Source organism: Hemicordylus capensis, chromosome 4 (genome assembly GCF_027244095.1).
Source record: "Hemicordylus capensis ecotype Gifberg chromosome 4, rHemCap1.1.pri, whole genome shotgun sequence".
In the NCBI taxonomy this organism is placed as follows: Eukaryota; Metazoa; Chordata; class Lepidosauria; order Squamata; family Cordylidae; genus Hemicordylus; species Hemicordylus capensis.
Window position 1 is genome coordinate 67,106,374 of NC_069660.1, and position 24,544 is coordinate 67,130,917.

Here is a 24,544-nt window from a genome sequence, read left to right on the forward strand (position 1 = left end):
TTTTGGATCTCCTGGGGTCTATCTAGGCATTTTCTAACATGAAGACAAATTCTGATGGGAGATTTTGCAGAGTATTTACACAATGTTTAAATATGTTGTGTAATTTCTTAGTACCACTGAAAAACCCTATGCTGTGTTCAAGTCAGAATAAAAGCAGTATTGAATTGCCAGCAGATAAGGCTAAGAAATTGTGTGATGTGTTAAACATCATGTGGACACCCGTCCCCCCAAAATCTACCCTCAGAATTTGTGTTCATGTGGGAATAAATTGCCTTCTAGCTTGATCCTTGAGTAGGACATTTAGGCAAATCTACAAAGGAGTGTGGGTATGAATGGGGGGGGGGGACTGGATGCGCTTACATAGTGCATCCAGTCCCAGGCTCTCATTGGCCCCATTATCAGTCACGTGCACTGGTCCTTTTATTTGTCTGAATGGAAGATGGGGTTAAATGTGGGCTCAGCACAACCTTTCCTATCCAGATGGTCAAGATAGACAGTAAGTATAGGATTCTCTGTGCTACACTGCACTTGCTTTTAGGCACTGCTACTCATACTTCCAGTTTAGCATTCAGCTGGAAGCAACAGAGGTGCCTCTATGGGACTCAGTTATCCTATCTGTAGAACAAGGATCACACTTCAAAATGGGGTAGTGAAAATAAGTCGTTTGAAATGCAGAGGGGTGCGGTGGGCTGGGGGAAGCTGGGCAGGAGCTAAGACCAAGGGTTTTAAAATGCCCTTCCCACTACTGTGCTGGTGACAGTGAAGCATGAAGAAGCGGCCCACCCTTCTCCTGACCCGAAAGAATGACAGAGATCCCATACTATGCTGACTAGGGATGTCCAACACTAAACATTTCTGCATTTTAACATTAACATCAGTCTTGCTGTTAAAAGCGCACTTAAACAATTAAGCATGTTTTAAACGTTAGGAAAAGAAGTTTGATTGCGCCGTCAACCACTCCATCTTCCCACTTGTCTGCAACTGCTCTAGAGAGAGACAAAATTGGTTACCAACAACCACTATAATCTGTGTTATTGTGGTTGTTGGTAGCCAGTTGAGTCTCTCTACAGAGCAGCTGCAGACTGCCAAAATGTGACAATTTTCCATAGCTACCAAAATGTGATGAAATTTCCATAGCAATGATGTAGAATGGAATCCATGGAGAGTTTGTTTCCTAAATGGGTTCAGACTGGTTGTTTGATTTGGAGCTATAAACTGGTTAATGGTTAAACAGTTCAATAATAGGCTTTCAACAGCTGAAAGGTTTAATGTCGTAAATTAATGATATTTACATCCTTAGTGAGGACTATGGAGACCGTCGGGGGCCAAACTAGACAGTTATGTCTATTGTATGATTGGGTTGGTGTGTTCATTTTTTGAAATGCAAACAATACCATGAAATAGTAGCTATGGAAATTGTATCACATTTTGGCAGCCTACAGCTCCTCTGTAGAGAGACTCAAGTAGTTACCAACAACCACAATAACATAGCTTGTTGTGGCTGCGGGTAATCAATTGTATCTCTCGACCGAGGAGTTGCAAACAAGTGGGAACTTACAATGGAAGCGTTTCTCTTTGGTTAAACAGCAGCCGTGGGGGGCGAGATCTGAATAAGGTCCACAGCAAGGGAAAGGGTTAAAGCTCCCTTTCCCCTGGTGTGGCACCAAACTGGATCAGGACCTTACATGGCTATTTGCATGAGAAAAACAAACATGCAGCCCCCAATCATGCAATAACTCTAGTCTGGCACATAGAAAGTATCAGGAGTTCTTGCCGTTTTCCTTGAGGATCTTAGCATAACAGGGACTGCTCCATCCCTCTCTCTCAAAGCTGGGGAAGAGGGCAGTGATTCAACCCCCCTACAGTTGAGCTGGCTCAAGTTCAGCGTGACATCAGAGAAGACCTTGCCCCCTCCCTCTCAGCGGCAGGGTCAGCACAGATTTTTGGCTGGCTCCCAAAGCCAGCCCAAGAGTATGGACCCCTGGCAAATATGAAGGCATGTAAAATGGAAAAAACTAAACTGTTCCAAAATTATTATTTTTTTAAAAAGTTTATATTCAGCTTCAACCTGTAAAAATAACTTAGAGCAGCTAACATTCAAAAAAGAACAAAGCTATAAAACAGCACAGTGTTCAAATACCCAATAGAGTTAAATACAGACAGCGAACAGTGACAATCTGGCAAATAAACTAAATGCAGACCAGCAGAGCTTCTAGAACAAAACAGAATAAACAAAACAACCAGTGACCAGCAATCAATCTAGGAAGCAAGGAGTCGGTCTAGGCTAAAGGCCGCATTGAAAAGCCATGTTTTGCATCTCGTATATGCAATTTGGGCCTGAAAGAAGATGTCCCAGGAAAGGACACTCCACAACACAAGGGAAAAGGTAGCCTCTCTCAGGCGCTTGCCTCACCTGCAGGAAGACAGCAGAGTCCTTCTGATAAATCTTCACCAGCTGCATGTTGGAGAGTGTGTCAATACAGCCCATCGCCAGCCCGGCCATGGCCATGACCACTGCAAGCACCACCACATTGTGGCAGAAAGGGATGATGGCAAAGACCACCGAGATAGCAAGTGAGGATGCAAAGAGGGCAAGCAGGGAGTGGGCCAACCTGGACCAAGAGAAAAAGGGTACAATTATTTAGAATGTTTGTTTATTTTCCCTGTACTAACTGTAGCTTTTGAGAAATCTTAATCAAACACATACACTGGGTGGATTCAGATACGGTTTATTTCATCTCACTGTGGTTAGTTTGTATGTCTGAACCCACACCAGTCAACAGACAATAAGGCTGTTCTCATGAGCAGCCCAAGACTGGGTTGGGCTGCTTGTGTGGAGTCCCAGGATCGAGCTGATCCTGGCGCTGCCCTCGTGGATAGTCTGCCTTTTTACTCCAGCATTTAGCCAGGATTTAAGGATGCAAGCGCACCCTTGACCCCAGGACTGGGGTAGTGTGTTTGTGTGTATGTGTGTGCTCGGGCTGCACACACTGCAGAGTTAGGCACCTAAAGCACCTGACTCACAGGGGATTCCCCCAATGCACCACAAGTGTCATACAGTGCTTTGTGGTATATCCGGAGGCCGGGACATTTTCCTGGCCCATGGCAATCCACGCTGCACAGAGCAGGGTGGATCGTCTGGGTGTTCGATCCTGAAGTTGCAGAGAGTTGGGACCACTGAACTCCTCCTAGCAGAAGTGCAATCCCACCCAGAATAGGCTGTATCCCACCAGCTGTATCATCAACCAATAGTGCTTCAGTTCACTGGTCCCGTCCAGTCCACTACAAACAACTGTTCAGCAAGTCTACTTAAGTTTGATAAAAAGGAGGAAGAGAGCCATGTGGCATCAGCCACACGTAGATGTTAAACACATGGGAGACAAGGTGGACTCCTATGGAACACTATATTCAATTTTGTCATTTCCAGGCTACTTTTTTTTTTTTTTTGGTCTGAACCCTCCTAGCAGTGTCAATATCACAGGGCAGAAGAGCACCGCCTTCTGGGACTTCTCCCAGCACCACCTTCTGGAATCCGTTAGGTAATAATTGAACCACCAGAGCATGGAGCTTTTAATTCCTATACCAGAGTGTCCAGCAGGATACCTTTGTCAATGGTATTGAAAGTTACCAGACTGAACTCCCCGTCTGTTTCCCAACAGAGTAATCCAACAGGCAGTAGCTGTTTCCAAACAGGGTTGGAAGCCAGACTGCAACAGATCTAGATAACCCACTCCATCCAAGAATATCTGGAGGGGAGTGGTGACCAAACAAACACTTTGCCCCCCAAGAGGGGATATTTACAACAGGCCAATCAATCAAAGTTGTCAGGGTCCAGTCTCTTGTCCCCCTCTTCCAAGGTGGCATGAGTCAATCCTACTTTACCCTTTAAAGAAGCATAATACAGACCCAGCTGAGCACTCTCCCCTAGCTAGGTGTTCCAAGCCAAAATCAGCATCAGTCAAGCTTACAGAAGGCAGCCTGCATTTCCCCAGGTACCTTGTCCTCCGACTGCCATAACTGAAATTCATCCAAGCACCAGCTATTAAACTGATCATGTAAACATCCTGTACTTGTACTGCAATACTTGTGTGCTGCAAATTCAGAAACCACACAGTCATATAAACGTTTCCCTTCACAGTCGTCTTTTAAAGCAGATCATTACTGTTCATGTTTCAGATCAGGCACTGAGACTGAAAGAAAGTGTGCCTTCCTCAAGGCCAGAGTAATCCTGTCATTGCCCAAATGAAAAATGAACACAGATCAGAATCCAGCATTCAGTCCTCTGACTCTTACTCTGTCCTGTTAGAAGTGGGCTAGGCACCACTGTTCCCTGTAACAGAAAATCCCAGATGTTGGCTCCCAGCATCCACAGCCAAAGCCAACTGCAGCTAGGGATTCTGGGAGCTGTAGACAACAACATCTGGGATTCGCTCTTACAGGGAATACTACTAGGCACATGCCCTTCCGCCACATGTTCCCCACTGTTGCTAGCCCCAAGCAGCCTCCTACTCAATGTGAAATGTCCTTAGATATGTAAAGCCTCACTTTCAACTGTTTGTACAATAGAGGTTAAATTACAGCCTTATTAGCCTCACAAAAGGCTATAATCAGTTGTTGCAATGTACAAAAACTATGAAGGACAGCTAAAGGAGATCGTGACAAGCCAAATGCCAGTTGGTGCATATGTACTGAAGTGGGTTTGTTTTGACCATATGATTGGTACAATCTAGGTCTTAGATATACTATCAGTTCTGCAAAGAGATAATAAGGTAGAATCATGCTTTGGAAGGCTTTTGTCAAGAAAGAGGTGCCTGTAATTTGCTGTACAACTGAAACTTTCAAAGGAAATTTTTAAAAACTTTGCAACATGATGCATATTGGGCCAAAAAACCCAATTTCACATATACACTGATGGGATCTGAGCTGTCAGTGACTGACCAGGAGAGGGATCTTGGGGTCATGGTCAACAGCTCCTTGAAAGTGTCAACTCAGTGCACAGCAGCTATAAAAACGACAAATTCCATGCTAGGGATCATCAGGAAGGGGGTTGAAAATAAAAATGCCCTTATACAAATCTATGGTGCAGCCACATTTGCAGTACTGCATACAGTTCTGGTCACTGTATCTTAAGAAGGATATTGCAGAACTGGAAAAGGTGCCAAAAATGGCAACCAAAATGATCAGGGGCCTGGAGCACTTTCCTTATGAGGCAAGGCTACAGCATCTGGGGCTCTTTAGTTTGGAAAAGAGGTGACTACGGGGGAGACATAATTGAGGTACATAAAATTATGCATGGAGTGGAGCGAGTGGACAGAGAATCCACCCCCCTCACACAGCACTAGAACCAGGGTCACATGAACCCATGAATTTAGGACCAACAAAAGGAAATACTTTTTCACACAGCGCATAATAAATCAATGGAATTCTCTGCCGTGGGATGTGGTGATGGCCTTGGATGGCTTTAAAAAGGGCTTAGACAAATTCATGGAGAACAGGTCTATCAATGGCTACTAGTCTGGTGGCTATGGGCCACTTCCAGCCTCAGAGGCAAGATGCCTCTGAATACCAGTTGCAGGAAAGATGGTGCGTCCTCACCTCTTGCTTGTGGGTTTCCCAGAGGCATCCGGTGGGCCACTGTGTGAGACAGGATGCTGGACTAGACAGGCCTTGGGTCTGATTCAGCAGGGCTGTTCTTATCTTCTAACATTTTTGTGCTTATTGTTGCAAAAAGAATCTTATATATTATTTATACTAACAACATTTATATACCGCTTTTCAACCAAAAAGGTTTGTAAAACTTAGTTATATAGAAAAAGTGCACGTGTACACACACAGTACTACACCTTGAGAACAACAGGCTTGAAATTCTGCACTACATTAAGTACATATCTAATTTACCAAGACTACAAAATGTATGCAGGGGTTGGAAGAGAGTAGTAAATAAGATGCATGAGAAGCAAAAAGAAAAAGAAAAGGCGAGGTCTGAAGCCAGAAGAGGGACTGTTCAGATTCATCCTAAGAGAATATAGCTGATTTCTCTTCTCACAGCCACAGTACCTAAAGCTTACTTCAATAATGAGAGAGAATCTGAACTTGCAAAAGCTCCCGGACTCCACACTAGAAAATTACATCTCAAGCGATGCCAACATCTAGGCAGTTGGCTGAATTCAGACATAACATGAAACCGTGATTTATGTGAACCACAGTTAAGAGCGTGTATCATTATTTGAGCTTCCAGAAATACAGCAGGCAAGCCCAGGGTTTCAAGCTGCTTTTGTCTCCCATTTGCTCAGCACTCAGCTTCATGTCTTTGTGGCACAGCAGACGCTGGAGCCTCTGGAATCCTTAAAAATTGTATTATCAGTGGTCTGTGAAAACAGACATACCACAAAACCACAATTAGCAAGAACTAGGGCTTGCAAACCAGCATCAAACCATGGTTTCAGATTCTAGTTTGTTGTCCCCAAACAGGCCATGAGATTGTTCTCACGACTGGGTGGGCAGGCGGTGGGGAAGGCTGCAGAAGCCCACCTTCCCTGCAGATGATCTCCAAGGACTGTCTGGGGGAACACAGACACGCGGGCCTGGATGTGTCATCCTGGCCCCTGGAAATCCCACAAATGCAAGTGTGCGGTGCTTTGTGGGGATCCCCCCCACCAGCTGCAAGCAGACGGTGCTGGCATATGATCAGGGGAACGTGGTTAAGGGAACACTCATTCCCCTAACCTCATTAACGAGGTGAGCTCCCTAGATGGGTCTGCCACCGAGATGCCACTGGGAGCCACGGAGCTCCTGGTGGTTCTCGTAGGCAGCCAAGCCCAGGCTCGGCTTCCTTAGACCAGTCTTGGCTGCTCGTGAGAACAGCCTCTATAGTTTGTGGGCAGGCTCGGTTTCAGATGTAACACAAAATCATGGTTTAAATTAAACAAACCATGGCTTAGCATTCTGTCTAAACCCCGTCACTGCCTATAGTTGTAACCACTATAGTAAAGATTATCGAAGTCAGATACAGACCTGTGAATACAACCTTCTTAGTAAGTACCCGCACAAAGCTACTCACCCTAACCAAGTGCATTCACCTGCTTCATGGCACGCACAGGGGTATGAGTGTGTCTTTTTCTTTTTAAAGACTCTTTTGCCACAGTAATGGCTTCAAACCACACCTGAAAGCATGTAAACAATTGATCACTCCCTCCCCACACACACCAATAATAAGCCTCCCCCATAATAGGCCAAGGCGGAAATGCATCAGCCATCTGCCACAGTTATCCTTCCCAGCACTTCCAGGCACTGTATGAAGCTGCTGCTGCTGCTGCAAGAGTCTTTTCGAAAACAAAGAGGACCTCCCTATACTACTCACTGTCCCCTCCCCAAATTCTAGGTTGCCAGTGGGGTTGGACAAATCATTAGGGACAAGATTGTTGCAAATACCTCTGCTAACTGAGCAAAAAGGCACTTTTTTAAAGTGGCGATTCTCTTAGATTTAGCAAGGGGAGAGCAACTGGCCCTATCCAACCGCAGCACAGCATCTCCTCAGTGATCACTGACGATGTTTACCTCATGTTTCTTTTTAGATTGTGAGGCCTTTGGGGATAGGGGACTAGGGATGTGCACGAACCGGTTCGGAGGCCCTTTTATGGAGATCTGAACTGGTTCGAAAGTCTGGCTGTTCAGACGGCTCGAAGGTGGCGGTGGTGGGAATAGCTTTAAGGAGCGGGGAAGGTGCTCTTACCCCACCTCACCGCGTTTCCCCCACTGGTGCTGTGGTTTAAAATGGCCCCACAAGGCAGCAGAGTACATGAGCAGGCACACCAGGGCGGCAAGGAGGTACGCTGCTGTCCTGCGGGGTCATTTTAAACCTCAGTGCCAGTGGGGAAAATGTGTGGGGGGGGAGGGCAGGAGAGCAGAGTGCTGGACTAGGACCGGGGAGACCAGAGTTCAAATCCCCGTTCAGCCATAAAACTAGCTGGGTGACTCTGGGCCAGTCACTTCTCTCTCAGCCCAACCTACTTCACAGGGTTGTTGTGAAAGAGAAACTCAAGTATGTGGTACACCGCTCTGGGCTCCTTGGAGGAAGAGCGGGATATAAATGTAAAAAAAAATAATAATAATAATAATATTCCATGCACCACCTTCGAGCCGGCAGTCACTGGTTCCATGCACATTCCTATAGGGGATGACCTTATTTATTATTTATTTTTCTATGTAAACCGATTTTAGAACTTATGTTGAGATGTGGCCTATAAATAACAGTAACTGCCTACATCTGTAACTCTAAACCTTTAAGATGCAAAATACAGGGCTAGGTATTTCACAGCTGATAATCTAAAACTGGAATCTTCAGCTTTATCCCCAACCTGAAACATAAGACCCACTTTTTATCTTTTTTTTATTTTTTAACTCGTCCACCTGCCTGTCTTCCTCTTTTAATCCATATTAAAATTTCTGCTTGGCCAGAAGGCCCTCAGAGTGGCTGACAAAATGATAAATATAAAGCAAAACACACTGAAACAAACAACAAACCAATAAAAAGCAACAAAATTAAAAACAAAAAAGGCATCCAGCACAACACACATCAATGTGTTCTGAACAAAAGCCATCCCCACCAGCAGCAATCTGCATTCACTGTAATTTCCAAATATGGTTCAAAAGGCAGCCCCACATACAGAGCGCACTGCACAAGTCCAACCTCTCTTTAATGTATCCAGCTGCAAAAGTGGATGGGGCTCCTGCATTTTTCAAAGTTGTGTAGCAGAGGGAATACTGGTAGGTGCCACGACCCTTAGGTCAGAGTGTTCCAAGACACCTTAGATCCTAACCCACTAAGGATTTTAAGGGCCTATGACTGAGACATCCCAATACTCCACCAGACAAGGCAACCCCAAGTCACACAACGTGGAAAATTCAACAGCAGTTCATATAATACTTTAAGTAATTGATAAATTGTTACCCTTTAACAGTGCCAAATACGACTACATGAAGCAGCCCACCTTGGCTACTGGCAGGGCCAGGTGTGGTTCCCAAGTGCCTTAAGTTGCAGCAAATTTTCCAAATGCTCAGGTACTAAGATCTTTGTTCTCCATAACGGGAAATTTCACACATTTGAACTTGACCATGGCCTTCTCTATAGAAGACCTCCTTTGTGGACCCCTACTGAAGGTGAAGGACCTGGAGGTGCAAAATCCATCAGGGACAGGGCCTTCTCAGTTGTGGCACGCAAACCAGGTGAAATTGTCTCCTTAGAGAGGTGGTGCCCTTAGCACCAGCCTTCAGAAAAGCAGTATCTCGGGGCTGCTCAACCTCGGCTCTCCTGCAGATGTTGGCCTACAACTCCCATAATCCCTGGCTATTGGCCACTGTGACTGGAGGATTATGGGAGTTGTAGTCTATAAATAGCTGTGGGGGCCTAAGCTGAGCACGTCTGCTGTAACTTCTGTGCAGAATAGTGTGGAGTATAAATGAAAGACTAAACATGCAAATACTACCACCTGTTGAAAAAGCCAGTGGTGGGACCCAGCAGTTCCCTTTCCATGCAGCTGGCTAACAGGGACAGGCCCTCTTACACTCAGATATATGGACCTGCAAATTAAAAGGGTGCAAAAACAACACAGATGCCAATGAAGAAAAGTGTGACATGGCGTGACCTCTGCCAGTTCAAACTAGCGCAGCCCACTGACACAAAGAGAACAGCTCTCATTGTGGTGGAAGCAGAGCTGGTCAGCCCATTGTGCTGGAGAGCAGAGTGCAAATTGGCACAGCAAAGCCTGGAAGCAGCTCTCAAATGCAGGAAGGAAGGAAATAAGAGACAGTGAAGCATGGAAAAGATCAGGACAGGCAAAAATCTGGCCTGCTGTGTGAAGTCACAGCAGAGAACAAGTGTCTTTTTCAAGGCAAGAGTGGGGTCTCCTTTCGCATTAGTTTCTGGGGCATGTTGTCTCTTCGCAGGCAGGCAGAGAGCAGACAGGTCATTTGTTCTGCTTCTGCTATTCATGGAGAGGAGCAGAGAGCTAGGCAGAGTACTGGACTGCTGCACTTGGGAATTCCGCTCAGCATCCTCCCAGCTTGATTTAATCAGACATTGCTCACACATCTTAAAGCCTGTCTTTCCGACACTAAGGTCTAGAGATCTTTTTGTTTGTTTGTTTTAAATATAAGAAAGCAGAAGTTCTCGGGATGGTGAATTCTGTGTTCACTGGCAGTTCCTACACTTGAACAGCATCGTGACTGTTTACTAGACATGCAGAAGTGCTTGGGCAAAAAGGGTATTGTTAGCATCCATTTGGAATGACTGCTCCATAGGACTCCATCTCCCGTTTCTCCTCCAATAATACTTAGAGCTGGTTCATGCAAGCAACCGCGGCTTGCATTTGGCCAGGCCTGTGACTGTGATAATGTAAAGGATGGACGCTGATACAAGCGGCAGTGACTGCAACAGCACTTTCCCCAGCTGCTATGATTGTGGCATTAGATAGGCACACCTTTTAAATCTCTGCCATGAAATCGATGGAATGGTTCACTCAGGCCTTTTAAAATTCTGACACTCAAATCTGTTTTTTAACTGATTCGAAAAGAGTTTTTAAATTGCTTTGTATTGTATTTTGTAGTTTTTCCTTCTCTTTTGGTTTGTTATGATTTAATGTGTTGTGTGTTTCTACTTCATCTTTTAAAAAAATTATTATTTTTTCTTGTTTACACAGTCAGACAGGTGTTATTGACTGGTTTGCTTTATCCAGACATCGAGTCCTTCCCAAGGACCTGGGATGCCTGAATTTTATTGTCAACTGTTATAGATATCGTCGCAGAATATAGGCTGTTCCCAGTAAAGCTGCTTTTTGTAATTGGCTGATGGTGATTTCTGTGGCCCCTATGGTGTTGAGGTGCTCTTCAAGGTCTTTTGGAACTGCACCCAGGGCGCCAATTACCACTGGGATTATTTTGGTCTTTTTCTGCCACAGCCTTTCCATTTCAATTTGTAGATCTTTGTGTTTGGTGATTTTTTCTATTTCTTTTTCTTCTATTCTGCTATCCCCTGGTATTGCTATGTCGATTTTTTTGACTTGTTTTTCTTTCTTCTCGACTACAGTTATATCTGGTGTATTGTGTGGCAGATGTTTGTCTGTTTGTAGTCGGAAGTCCCATAATATTTTTACCTCTTCATTTTCTACCACTTTTTCAATGTTATGGTCCCACCAATTTTTGGCTACAGGTAGCTTGTATTTTTTGCAGATGTTCCAGTGTATCATCCCTGCTACCTTGTCATGCCTTTGTTTGTAGTCAGTCTGTGCGATCTTTTTACAACAGCTGATTAGGTGGTCCACTGTCTCATCTGCTTCTTTACAAAGGCGGCACTTGCTGTTTGTTGTGGATTTTTCGACTTTTGCTCTTACTGCATTTGTTCTTAATGCCTGTTCTTGCGCAGCCAGTATTAAACCCTCTGTTTGTTTCTTCAAGTTGCCATTCTTAAGCCATTGCCAGGTCTTGGTGATGTCTGATTTTCCACTTATATTGTGCAAATATTGACCATGCAGGGGCTTATTTTTCCATTTTTCTGCTCGGTTCTTGACTTGTTCTTTCTTGTAGGACTGCTTTCTTTCATTGGTGTTGAATAGTTTTGCATTATTGACCATTTTAAGTGCATCTTCTTCACTGTCCTTGATATATTCTTCAAGGCCTTATTATTAATTATTATAATTATTATTATTATTATTACATTTATATCCTGCTCTTCCTCCAAGGAGCCCAGAGCGGTGTACTACATACTTGAGTTTCAATTTCACAACAACCCTGTGAAGTAGGTTAGGCTGAGAGAGAAGTGACAGGCCCAGAGTCACCCAGCTAGTTTCATGGCTGAATGGGATTTGAACTCGGGTCTCCCCAGTCCTAGTCCAGCACTCTAACCACTATACCACACTGGCTCTCTTTTAATGCTGTGTGGCGAGCCGCTCAAAGAACTGTTTGTTGTGGGGAGGCTAACAAATAAAGTTAGTTTGTGTATGGTGAAGTGCCCAACTCTGACTGGATATGGTGAACCTGGAGAGCAAGTGTGCAGGTGAGTGGCAGAGTGAAATGGAAACCTCCCTAGTATGTACTGCAGGAAGCCTCTGACATGCCCCTGCCCCTTTAACTGCTGGCAATGGTGGCACTACCAAGAGGGCCTCTCCTACAGATCTTAACTGATGGGCAGGTCTATATGGGAGAAAGCGTTCCTTCAGGTATTTGAGGCCCAGGTTGTTCAGGGCTTTAGAAGTCAGTGCTAAAACCTTGAATCGGGCTCGGTGGCAAATTGGCATCCAGTGTAGTTCCTTTAAGACCAGTGAGATGTGCATCCAGCCAGATGTGGCTATCGGCAGTCTTGCATTCTGCACTATTTGCAGGCAGCCTCCGAACCGTCTTCAGGGGCAGCCCCACACAGAGCGTACTTAATGGCAGAGGAGGAATTTCCCCCTCACAATCTGCATTGGCCAAAGTGGGGTCCCCTGCCCCCTCAACTTTCACTCTGGTAGTATGCCTCTGAATAGCAGTGGCAGTGAAGCAGTGGCAGGAAAGGGCGACTGTATTCATCTTGTGTTTGTGTGAGCTTCTCAGAGGCATCTGGTTGGCCACTGGGGGAAATGGGAAGCTGGCCTAGACTGGCCTCGGCCAGATCCAGCAGGGCTCTTCTTATATATTGCTTTGCTTGGAGAGGTACAGGTAGAGAAGGGTGCCCTTAAACAGAGCCCTTTCCTCCTTTTGGCCACCATTCATAAGAACAACGCAGGAAAAGAGAGCAATTAGATAAAGTCTGGCAAGACGCCGAGACACCAAGTGAAGCGTGGATTCCTCAGACCAGGATCTCAGGGGTTGCAGGCCTGAGAAATGGAGCAAGACATTCTTGGGATATTTATTTATTTTAAAATCACATTTGTATACCACCCCAAACTCATGACTCTGAGCAGTTTACAAGACGACAAGACAAATTAAAACAAGATGTTGAAACATTACAATTTAAAATTTAGCACAATATTAAATTTGTGCTCTTGAAGAATATTCAAAAACTGAAGCTAGTGCAAAATGCGGCAGCTAGGATTATATCGGAAGCTACCCGCTAGGATCACATCACACCTATTTTGAAAGAGCTGCACTGGCTGCCAGTTTGTTTCCGGGTCCAATTCAAGGTGCTGTTTTTGACCTTTAAAGCCCTTAACAGTTTGGGCCCTAGATACTCGAGAGACCACCTGCTCCCAAGGGTTGCTGCTCGCTTGACGAGCTCATCTGAGGGGGCAATGCTCCGGGTGCCGACAATGAAGGAGGCTCGGCTGTCGCGCATGAGGGACAGGGCCTTCTCTGTTGCTGCCCCCAGACTCTGGAATGCTCTCCCGGTGGCTATTCACTCCTCAGTCTCTATTATAAGTTTTTAGAAAGCGTGTTAAATCCTGGCTTTTTACCCAGGCCTTTGTATGATTAACTCTACTGCTGCTTTGTATCTGGTATCGTTATATTGTGCTTGTATTTTAAATCCCTTTTAGTCAAATCTATGCCTTTATATTTAAGCTTAATATCTTAATTGTGTAATTTTTATAGTCTTGTTTTAATGTTTTGGTGTGAACCGCCTTGGGATTGTTTTAATGAAAGGTGGTATACAAATTTAACAATAAATAAAATAATTGTTTTTTAAAAACTATTAAAACTGTAGATCTAATTAAAAGCCTGGGTGAACAAATGTGTCTTAACTGCCTTTTAAAAAGTTGTCAAGAGACGTATTTATTTTAGCACATCTGTATACCGCCCAAAACTGATGTCTCTGTGTACTACGGATATGACCGATTCACACATCCAGACTTGGCTGGCTCAGGGCAGGAGCAACTCAGGCATGTTCTCCTTCATCAGGTCACGAAGAGACGATGATGTGTGGGTGGAATTCAACTGCTCCCTGTTCATAGCCAGGATGGAGCAAACCTACAGACAGCGGCAGGGAATGGGGAATAGAGCTTCACTCCATCATCCCTTCCACAAGGCATACCTACACTGTAAGTTAAGGAGGCATTGCTTGATTTAAATAGTCAAATCAATTTAAATAGTTAAATACAGCTGTGCTTCATTATTTTATTTTATTTTATTTATTTAACATATTTTTATACCACCCAAAACTTGTGTCTCTGGGCAATTTACAACAAAAAACAACAGAAACGTAAATAAATGACAACAAAAATTAAAACATTGGTTAAAATAAATGACAGCAAAAAGCTAAAACATTACAGCAATTTAAAATTTTAAGCAATATTTTAGAACAATGTTAAACTATTAAAATAGTATTTAATCAAAAGCCTGGGTGAACAGGTGTGTCTATAAATATATATATATATATATATTAATTGTCAGAGATGGGGAGACTCTTATTTCGGCAGGAAGCATCTTCCAAAGCTTTGGGACAGCAGCTGAGAAGGCACATCCCCAAGTAGCCACCAGATGAGCCGGTGGCAAATGCAGACGGACCTCTCCTGAAGATCTCAATGGGCGGTGGGGTTCATGAGGAAGAAGACGTTCTCTTAAATACCCATGGCCCAAGCCATTTAGGGCTTTATAGGTTACAACCAGCACCTTGTATTTTGCCGGGAAACTTATTGGCAGCCAGTGTAGCTCTTTCAGTACAGGAGTAATATGGTCTCTCTGAGATGACCCAGAGACCAACCTGGCTGCCGCACTGAACCAACTGTAGTTTCTGGACTACACACAAAGGCAGCCCCACATAGAGTGCATTGCAGTAATCCAGTCTGGAGGTTACCAGCATATGTACCATTGTTCTGATGTCGTTTATCTCAAGAAACGGAAGCAGCTGGAGTATCAGCCGAAGCTGATATAAGGCACCTCTGGCCACTGCCTCAACCTGGGACACCAGGGAGAGACTCTGATCCAGAAGCACTCTCAGACTGTGTACCTGTTCCTTCCAGGGAAGTGTGACCCCATCCAGGACAGGCAGATCAAACTCATCTTCCAAGTTTCGACCCTGCACAATGAGTACCTCCATCTTATCCGGATTTAGTCTGTTTATTCTCCTTCATCCAGCCCATCACTGCCTCCAGGCAGGCATTTAGGGGGGTTATGCCTTTTCCCGATGATGTTGACATGGAGAAGTAGATTTGGGTGTCATTACCTTACTGATAGCACCCTGCACCAAATCTCCTGATGATCTCTCCCAGCAGTTTCGTGTAGATGTTAAACAACATCTGAGACAATACAGAGCCCTGAGGTACACCATACAAAAGTTCAGATTTTGAAGAACAGTTGTCTCCAAGGGACACCATCTGGAACATGCCTGAAAGGTAGGAACCACTTCAAAGCAGTGCCCCCCACTCCCAACCCCCTCAGACGTTCCAGAAGGATACTATGGCCGATAGTACTGAAAGCCACAGAGAGGTCCAAAAGGACCAACAGAGTCACACTTCCTCTGTCAATTCCCAAATGGAGATCATCCATTAGGCCGACCAAGACAGTCTCCACCCCATAGCCCACCCGAAAGCCAGTCGGAAATGGGTCTAGACAGTCAGTTTCCTCCAAGACTGTCTGGAGCTGGGGGGCCACCACCCTCTCAGTTACCTTGCCCAGCCACGGAAGGTTGGAGACAGGCCTGTAGTTGCTCAACTGTGAGGGATCCAAAGTAGGCTTCTTCAGAAGTGGTCTAATGATTGCCTCCTTAAGACAAGGAGGCATCCTGCCCTCCCTCAGAGAAGCATTTATGATCTCTACCAGGCTTTCTACAACAACCCCCCTGCCAGATAGTATAAGCCATGCCAGGCAAGGGTCAAGAGAACAGGTGGTAGGCCACACTGCTCCAAGCAGCTCGTCCATGTTCTCAGGAGTCACAAACTGGAACTGATCCAACCAAACCACACAAGAGTAGTTGCTGGACACCTCCACATCAGACTCTGAAGTAATTGTGGAGACTGAGTCTAAGTAAGCCCAAATACGACAGATTTGCCCCCACAAAGAATTCATTAAACACGTCATAGCGGGTTTCAGATTCTGATTCAAAGGAGATGGGGCACATACTAGCCCTCTCACAACCCTGAACAACTCCACCAGACGTGAACTTGCAGATGCAATACGGGCAGAAAAGAATCGCTTCTTTGCCACACATATTGTCTGAGCATAGATCTTCAAATGTACTCTATGTTGCAATCTGTCAGATTCGAGTAGAGTCTTTCTCCACTTGCACTCCAGTCATCTACCTTGCTGCTTCAGCCCTCTTAGTTCTTCTATATACCAAGGGGCCAATTTTGAAGCGGGTTGGAGAGGACGCTTAGGAGCAATCGTGTCTACTGCCCTGGTGAATTTGCTGTTCCAGCTCTCTACCACAGCATCAACAGGTTCACCGGCAGAGGCAACACTAAATCCCTCTAAGGCTTCTTGGAATCCTATTGGATCCAATATCCTTCTCAGGTGTACCATCCTAATAGGCCCTTCAGCCTTGTGAAGGTGAGCAGTGATTGTGAGTCCAGCCTTAACCAGATGGTGGTCCATCCATGACAATGGGGAAATCACAGGAGTCCCCACCCATGGAACACCACCCTGAACAGAGTGAAAGACCAAATCAAGCATGTGACCTGCAATGTGCATTGATCCCGAGACCACTTGGGATAGGCCCATAGTTGTCATGGCCGCTATGAACTCCTGAGCCACCCCAGACAAATTGGTCCCAAAATAAACACTGAAGTCCCACAGCACCAAAAATTATCATCCCAAAGCTTGTGTCTCATCTCTTTATTGTCCATAAATGCCTATTATTCCCTTTATGATGTGCATTAAAATGACTTGCCTAGTGAGCAAGAGGTTTCTGGTTCGAATCCCTGCTGGTATGTTCCCCAGAATATGGGAAAACACCTACATCAGGCAGCAGTGTTGTAGGAAGGTGCTGAAAGGCATCATCTCACACTGCATGGGAGGAGGCAATGGCAAACCCCTCCTGCATTCTACCCAAGAAAACCACATGGCTCTGTGGTCACCAGGAGTTGACATCAACTCAATGGCACAACTTTACATTAGATCAAAAACAACTTTTTTCCTACACTGAACATACTTTCTGTATTTACAGTGAGTGAGGGAGGGAGTGTGTGTGTGTGTGTGTTTGTCATGCGCACACACCACTATCATGTGTGTCAGTTTCTTACCCAGGAGTGATTTCCACACAAGTATTTTGTCAAATCTGAAAGCAGTGTTTTTTCAGCAGAAACACATACTCACAAAAATGTAGGACCACTACATGAAAAACCACCACCAAACACTAGCAATGTGTCAGCAACAAGCCCAGAACTATAAAATGACACCTCTGGGAGACAAAGAGCACCCATCAGGGAATAGAGATGCAGATGCTAGCAACAGATACACAGAAGATGGGAGCTGTGCCAAGACTGAAATTCACTGTGTGCCCTGTAGCATTAACAAGAACAGCTTCTCCCCTCGCCCAGCTTGGTTTGAGAACACACTGAGAAGTTAAACATTAATCATTATGTGTGAGCTCTTAAAGGCAACATAAAGATCTGTGCTACCTGAAAGTGTGCGGGGTGGGGTGGGGGCAGAAGAGCTCATCTCTCTCTCATCTATATTGCAGATTATGAAAATGCTTTGTTATGCACTGCCAGCAACCATCGCAATAACTTGCTTTATGCACAACTGCATTGATCCCCTGGGCCTGGCCATGAGGCGGAGAGAGGAACTGCTTGCTTTCTATTACTATAGCGAGCATTCAATTCTGTCCATTTGTTTCCAAAGCATCCTATGAAGTGCCATCTGATTGGACATTTCAGAAGTTCTTCTGGGAACGATAGTAATTCACTGGGCAAGATGCTAACCATAGATCGATGTACATTGGAGGCATCAAGCACACAGACCTGCCTGGAGTATGCGTAGCCCACATACTTGTCTTGCGGCATCTGCACATTGTAAACAACAGAGAGTTGGCGGGTAGGGGTGGCGGCGCCCTCTTTGGCCACTGCTGCAAATCAGTGCCAAAAAAACAAAAAGAGGAAAGAGCTTATTTAAAATGCTGGCTATTGATGTGGGGGGAGACAATAGCAGTGGGGGCAGGTGAGAACAAGAGTACTGAGTATCAGTACAGTGGAGTTCAGAGACTATCTGATGCCATCAACATGGAAAGGGGCCTGCTCTTCTTCTTCATGGCCACAATGGTAGTGGCTGAATAGAACAGTCTGCACACACTGCAACTGCATATGGGACTCTACAGAGCATGAAGCTTACATACTGTAAATTGCACTGACTTGAAGAAAGGCACATTTCCTCACTGTGTTTGGGGACCGACTTGAAGAAGGAATCATGCACGGCCTCCTCACACAGGCTTTTTACATTGCCTGTGTCTGTAATGCAAGCTTAAAAACTACATTGGCTATAATTTCCATTTGGTTTTTTAAAAGGGCTTTCAAAGAACCTGCATACAAATAAACATAAGGAGGACTCAAAGGTGCTTTTAGCATCATATATGAAAACGCTCTAAGGACTGGACAGTATTACCCCACAAGGAGATACAAAGCTGGTAAAGCTTCACAAATGGAATTTTCAGCGTCAACAGCATATTAACCATGATAGCCAAATGGCGCCTCCACATTAACAGCAACATACCTTTGGATACTGGGGATCCACAGGGGAGGACTGTCATTTCTTTGTGCTGCTTGTATATCTTCCCAAAACATCTAGAGTGACCTTTGGTTTGATCCAACACAGCTCTTCCTTACATTTTCAACAAAATCCATACATTCTAGGCACTGATTCACTTTTCAAAAATGGATTCAAATATGAACCTTTTGAAAAACCGGCCACAAAATATGCTTTGTTCTGAAAAAGGAGCTCGCACAAAACAACTACGCTTAGTCCAGTCAGGTGGGTTCCCCACTTCTTTCCATATTTATTTTTAAAATAAACAAGTCGTTCTAGTAAGGACTAATTAGCCAACTTTCCTTTCACTGTCCCTACAACTGGACTAAATTTGGTTCAAATCGAGGTCCACGTTAGATCTCTTGAGCCTCAAATGTTCATGTGTCCGCCATCTTGGATTGGAGTGGATGACATCATCACACACTATACCATTTGGGCATCCCTATCTGTCCCTACAGCTGTAGCAAATTTAGTTCAAATTGGTTAGGTGGTTCACAAGTTAGCCCACTTGTGCCTCAATAATAATGAATAATTTTCTCCCACACTACAATCTTAGCAAAAGTCTCCCCTGCTCCCCAAATCTGGTATTTGTACCAACTGCAGCAAATTTGTACCAACTGCAGGGCAAATGGCAGCATGGGGAGATTTTGTTAAGACTTCAGCATGAGGGGGAGGAAAGGGTTATCATCCGTATGCTATGGTCCTGATTGGGACCTTCCAGAACTGCATTATTTTATTATCAAGACAAAAAGGAGGAAACATTCTTAATAATATATTTATTTTGACCCCAATTTTCTCTCTTTTAAATAGTGTTAAGGGGGGGGTTGTCTGTGGGGGGAAAGAATGAATCCCTAACATGTAAAACTGGAGAAAGCTGAGCCAAGCAAAAGCACTTTTAAAAAATATGTAGAATGGAAGGCTTATATGAAGCAGTCAGAAACTGTGTACACACACGTACACACACACACCTGTGTAAGTAAAAACCTAGAAAAATACACTCAAAGCAACAGCATGATTCTTTGTCCAAGTAAAGCAAAAGAAGAAGCTATAGAAGAAAGTCAAAACTAGTCTATAGAGCCAGATTTCCTCATTTTCCAGCATCCCAATATTGGACACATGTGAAGACTCCGTATTCAATACGTTGAGTTCCCTTGGAAACCTGGCTGGGCCAGGGGTGTAGGAAGATTAGAATGGGCCCTGGGACAAGAGGTGAAGATGGGTTCCTGACCCCAAGGCTCCCCCATGTCTTTGCTCCAGTCCAGAGGAACTGCAAGAAAATGGGGGAAAACAATATATTCTTGGCTTGCCCTTTCTCTCACTTCTATGCAAACATTATTTCACACTCCCCATGCAGTGCCTCCACTCCTTCAGGGCCCAGGGTCATTTGTCCCACCTTGTTTAATTATAGCTACATCTTATCTGGCCCAGAAAATACAGGAAAATTGAACTTTCCCCAGCATTCAGTAAGCTACAGAGCCATTTACAAGGCAGCAGCTAATGGAAAGATGCAAATCATCTAGCTTTTTCCTGAGGAATTAAAAAAACACTTAAGATCACCACACACTTCCCTGACCATCTCAGAGTATTAAGAACTGACAACAGAGAATACAACATCTTTAGCACTTGCTAACATTTGGGAGGGAAATCTATGATACGCTCAGCTAGAGCAAAAAAGCCCTAAACTATGATGCAATATACATCTATGAATGCTCTTGGTCATAAAACGTGGCATGTTAAAATCTAGTGACTGGGGTGGGCTTGAGTCATTAGCTAAAGTCAATTCCTTCCAATTTGAGATGCATTGCTTTTAATAACATATTGTTGACTGGAACAAGAGGAGCATGGAGTGAGACAGGCAGACTAGGATAACATTGCCAAGTCTTGTGATAGCATCCTGCATCTCATCCTATTTTGTTATTTTCCCCCAACCCAGCCTCCAGAGTCATGGGATTTAGATTAAACTTGCATATTCTTTGAGAAAAATGTTCTGACCTTGCTTCTTCCAAGAAAGGTTTTAGATGCTTAATCTCTGGTGGGTCAAAAATGAAGAGGCCAATAAAAACAATGGAATCTTTATGATTATCTAAACATCACATGAAGCACACATCAATTGCCATGCCTTGGGGATGATGCTTTGGGAGACCATGGGGTCTGCAGCTGTTAGTTGAAAGACATGCTTTCCAGGAGCACATTTTGAAGCAAGGGGCAAATGCAATGCTCTCTCCAAATAAGAGATGGGTAGCAAAATGTCCCCAAGTATGTGAACATGATCATTTATGGGAATTTAGATATAGACAGATGATTTTTGAGATGCAGAGTATGTTTCAGCATCACACTGGCTGCAAGAGCAAATTAATCTGACTAGTAAGAGGACCAAGAGACATATCATTCCAAAAACTCCTGGAAGGCCAATGTTGATTAGCCCTGTAGCAAACCATGGTTTAGTTAAAAGAACAACCTTCTTTGAGCTGCAGGTTGTACCCCTACACCCCCAGGTACAAAAGGAAGAGATGTAAAGCTTCCACTTTCAGACTAAAACAATCCACAGTTCTGCCTTACATAAAACTATGGGAAGGAACTGTGTTTTGTTCTAACTATAGCTTATAAACAAACCCCGGTCTGATCTTGGCAATCTGCAACTTAGGAAGTGGCTTTCTGCCTCAGTTCCCCCCCGCCATGGAAATGATATTGCATGAGCTCATATATTCATGGCTTTTTTAAAAACAACAACACACAAACCTTTCGATGTAACAGAAGAGTTAAATCTCTTACAAACTCACTTGTGCTACACACACACACACACACACACACACACAAAACCCCCACCACCAATAACACTAACATTATAACTAGACTCCCATCTTAACCTGCACACCATATAAGCAGCAAACTGTAGTTGTAATCCTTGAACTAAGGATAGAATCTAATAGATTTCCATAAATTACACCACAATACCACTGAATATAACTTAGTAGAATGGGTAGCTTGCTTAAGAATATTTGTTACAAAATACGAAACACTGACCAGCAGCCAAGAGCCTCTGGAATCGCCAAGAAGGATCTTGTCAGTGAGCTCTTTTCCATTTGCTGCTTCATTGAAAGAAAAACTGTTAAACCTATTTTATGTCCCATGCCTAGAAAAACTTTGGGACTCAAACAGATACAGGCCATGCAATATGCCAGGAAGGAATATGCCCATTGTGATCTTCTTGATATTCTGAATCGGGGTAGACAACTTTGGCTTTCCAGCTGTTGAACTACAATTCCCATCATACCCAGTCACAATTTATTGTGGCTGAGGATGATAGAAGTTGTAATTAACAGCAGCTGGAGAATCAAGGTTGGCTATTCTCTAGAAATCAGGGTTTCTCAACATGTGGGTCCCCAGATGTTATTGGACTTCAACTCCCATAATCCCCAGCCCCAGTGGTTTTTGGTTGGGAATTATGGGAGTTGAAGTCCAATTACATCTGGTGACCCACATGTTGAGAAACCCTGCTCGAGATTATGGTTTGCCTTTCATTTAATTCCTCCTTTTAAAATCATAGGTAGCTATGACAGTCCATGAACAAAAATCCAAAAGCCACCCTCTCTTAATACCTGTATTAGAACCAACCAAAATGACACAAGATCTTGATCAGCAAGTTTTCTCCAGAACGCTTTATCAAGCCGGATGTTAAACAGAGCAAACAAAAGGGGAGTAAAAGAGCTGGGTGCGTTGCTGAATTCCAAACACCTGCACTTGAAGATGGAACAGAGGCGGCCTTATGCATACCAAATTAGGTTTGCCTCAAAAAGGTGCTAGACGACTTCTGGAACCCTAGCTTCTGGAACAGGGAAGAAGAGCTGTTCCCACATTTTTAGAAGATATAAAGTTTAGCAATTCCTCTGTTCCATCTCTGCAGTAATTGAAGTGCATAGGGTCACTTGTCAGGAGGAAACCTGGTAGTTTATATTAGCAAAGCCAGAGATTATACTGGCACAGTTGGGCCAGTAAAATTAAGATGAGGAGCGTTTTCAACATTCTGCCATTATAAGCCCTGAATATTCTATTGCTTACATAGTCAGAAGTATCCATCTCGAAGGGCAGTCTACATTAGGGATGGGCCCGAACAGTTTGTGCACTCCTGGGTGGATGGATTACTTTAAGGGACAGGGAAGGTGCTGTCAACCCATCCCACCACTTCCCCCCCCCCCCGCCAGCACTCTCTAACAGCAGGCGTGCTGGGCTACAGCACTCCTGCTTGCACCCCGATCAGCGTCGCCACGCTCAGGACCAATGCGTGTGCATCGGCCATGAGCGTGGCGATGCTGATCGGGGTGCAAGCAGGAAATCTGCATCCCAGCGCACCCGCTGATTGGAGAGCGCTGGCAGGGAGGAAGCAGAGGGGGCAGGGGCTAACAGGTAGGCAGCGCTTCCCCTGTCCCTTAAAGCAACCCTCCCCCCGCCCTTCAAACCGGTTCGAATGCCTGCTGATCAAACTGGTTCGGCACGCCAGAAAGGGAGCACCGAACCAGTTCGTGCACATCCCTAGTCTGCATCACAATAACTGTTCGTTGGCACTGGGTGGGAATGGTTTCTGGGATTTCCTTGCTGCCCTTCTTGGGAGCTTTCTGGAAGCATGTAGTTGAGTACTGTGAGAAAGAGGATGCTGGGCTGGAGTACACATGCTTTTCCCAGCAGCATTTTGATAACTGGACCTGCATTTCTATGTGCGCATCTAGAAGGAAGTACTCCATTAAACTCAGTGGGAATTGCTTCCGTATAATGAGGGCAGCTAAACAATCCCTGGAAAATGGTGTTGGGGGAGGGGAGAATAATGGAAAGGTCCTTTTAGGAACATGAGTGGAAAACAATGTAAAAATCCTGTCAGGTAAACCCACCAGCACCCCACCCAGCACACAGATTGTTCTCAAAGTATCTAACATTAGCCAAAGTATCCCACAGGACATAAGAACTGTCAGTATATTTAAAACAAAAATGCCAATAATCCATCCTCTCCTACTTTGTAGAGAATACGAATACCAAGTACACTATCTTTGTAGAGATAGTGACTGACATAATGAGGAATATCATTCAAAGATATCCTACATTCAAAGATATCCTACTTGAATATCATTCAAAGATATCCTACTTTCCTTAACAATTTAAGGAATACCTAATGTCCTTTTAATTTCAATGAGACTATTTTGAGTAAGCCATGATCCTATCAGCCACTATCCATTAAGTGGAGACCTGAGCCTTAATGGGAAGAAATCTACACTGTCTATCCTCAGAGGTTATGTCACTTGCGTACAAGTTTTAAAATATGCTATTTTCTAGACAGAAGGAAACGAGACAGACACTAATAAGTATCATGGAAACATACCAAACTTCATTAAAAGAGGAAGAAGAGCCAAAGCCAGAAGAGCTCATCCCAGCTCCTCAGAGCTCTACTGTAACCAGAGAATATGACCTGGAAAGCTGTGGGGAGTAGAGATGTGCACGAAACCGTGGCGGGGGTCTCCCTTCAAGAGCGGGGGAGGGTACCCCGTGCCAGCACATGAAGGTGTGTCGGTAACTTCCGGTCATATCCAGAAGACGAGGGCAACGGGGCGGCAGGGAGGTACGCGGCTGCCCCAAAGGGCTTTTTAAAAAACTGACACCAGCGGGTAGTAGTGTGCAAGTTTCGGTTCGGGGCAATGGAAAAGCCCTCCAGACCGGTCTGGAATTCCGGCGATCCGGAAGGGCGGGGGACTGTCTCTTTAAGCGGAGGGGTGGTAGTACTTACCCCCCCACACACACCGCTCTTCTCCCTCCGGCGCTGGTGCTTTTAAAAATCTTCTTGGGGCGGCAGAGTTCCTCCCTGCCGCCCCTGCCCCCGTCGTTGTCCTTTTAAGCTTGAAACGAAGAAGAGCTAGAG

The 24,544-nt window shown here is 44.6% G+C and overlaps 1 protein-coding gene across 1 annotated transcript in view; it reads right to left on the reverse strand.

Moving 5' to 3' along the window:
* Positions 1 to 24,544, reverse strand: part of MFSD4A (major facilitator superfamily domain containing 4A) — a 66,634-nt gene that overhangs the window by 34,285 nt on the left and 7,805 nt on the right. The window contains exon 2 of the mRNA XM_053244240.1: positions 2,414 to 2,612. Within this exon, the coding sequence (XP_053100215.1) occupies positions 2,414 to 2,612 (199 nt within the window). The remainder of the gene's footprint in view (positions 1 to 2,413; positions 2,613 to 24,544) is intronic.